At 63.9% G+C, this 540-nt stretch overlaps 1 protein-coding gene across 1 annotated transcript in view; it reads left to right on the top strand.

Moving 5' to 3' along the window:
• Nucleotides 1–540, top strand: part of RNF214 (ring finger protein 214) — a 6,728-nt gene that overhangs the window by 4,428 nt on the left and 1,760 nt on the right. Inside the window, 2 exon segments of the mRNA XM_031062402.1 lie at nucleotides 1–59; nucleotides 421–539. The exon segment at nucleotides 1–59 is cut by the window's left edge and continues 76 nt beyond it. Of these exon segments, the coding sequence (XP_030918262.1) occupies nucleotides 1–59; nucleotides 421–539 (178 nt within the window).

Here is a 540-nt window from a genome sequence, read left to right as displayed (position 1 = left end):
GCCGACAAGCTGGAGAAGCTGCTGGAGAAGCTGCTCTCTCCCTTCCCTCAGTGCAACAAGTAAGGGTGTGCTGGTGGTTTTTGGGGTGAGGGCAGTGGGAGCTGGGATCAGGGGAAGGGGGGCTCTGGGAAGGGAGGCAGGCAGAGGTGGTGGTCTCTGTCAGGTTTGCCCTAGTGCTGGGGATGGGGATCACTGGGAGCTTTGCAGGACGGCAGGGCTATCTGGGCACAGCCCCCTCAGCCTGGCTCTGGGGGTTCCCTGCTCTATCCCCAGTGTTTTGGGCAGAGGAGCTCCTCAGCACGTGGCTCACCTCACCTGGAGGGTGGAGGGGAAGCACACGGATTCCCCCAGGCAGCGGTGGCTGAGGGATCCCACCGTGTGTGAGCACCAGGAGCTCTTAGCAGGCTGCTGTCCACGCAGGGCCCAGCTGACCAACATCCTGCAGCAGATCAAGACTGCCCGGAGGACCATGGCCGGCCTGACCATGGAGGAGCTGAACCAGCTGGTGGCAGCCAAGCTGGCAGAGCAGCAGGGGCGGGC

This window comes from Geospiza fortis, unplaced genomic scaffold, assembly GCF_000277835.1.
Source record: "Geospiza fortis unplaced genomic scaffold, GeoFor_1.0 scaffold183, whole genome shotgun sequence".
NCBI lineage: Eukaryota > Metazoa > Chordata > Aves > Passeriformes > Thraupidae > Geospiza > Geospiza fortis.
The sequence above is the reverse complement of the archived record's forward strand: the minus strand, read 5'-3'. Positions and strand labels throughout refer to the sequence as shown.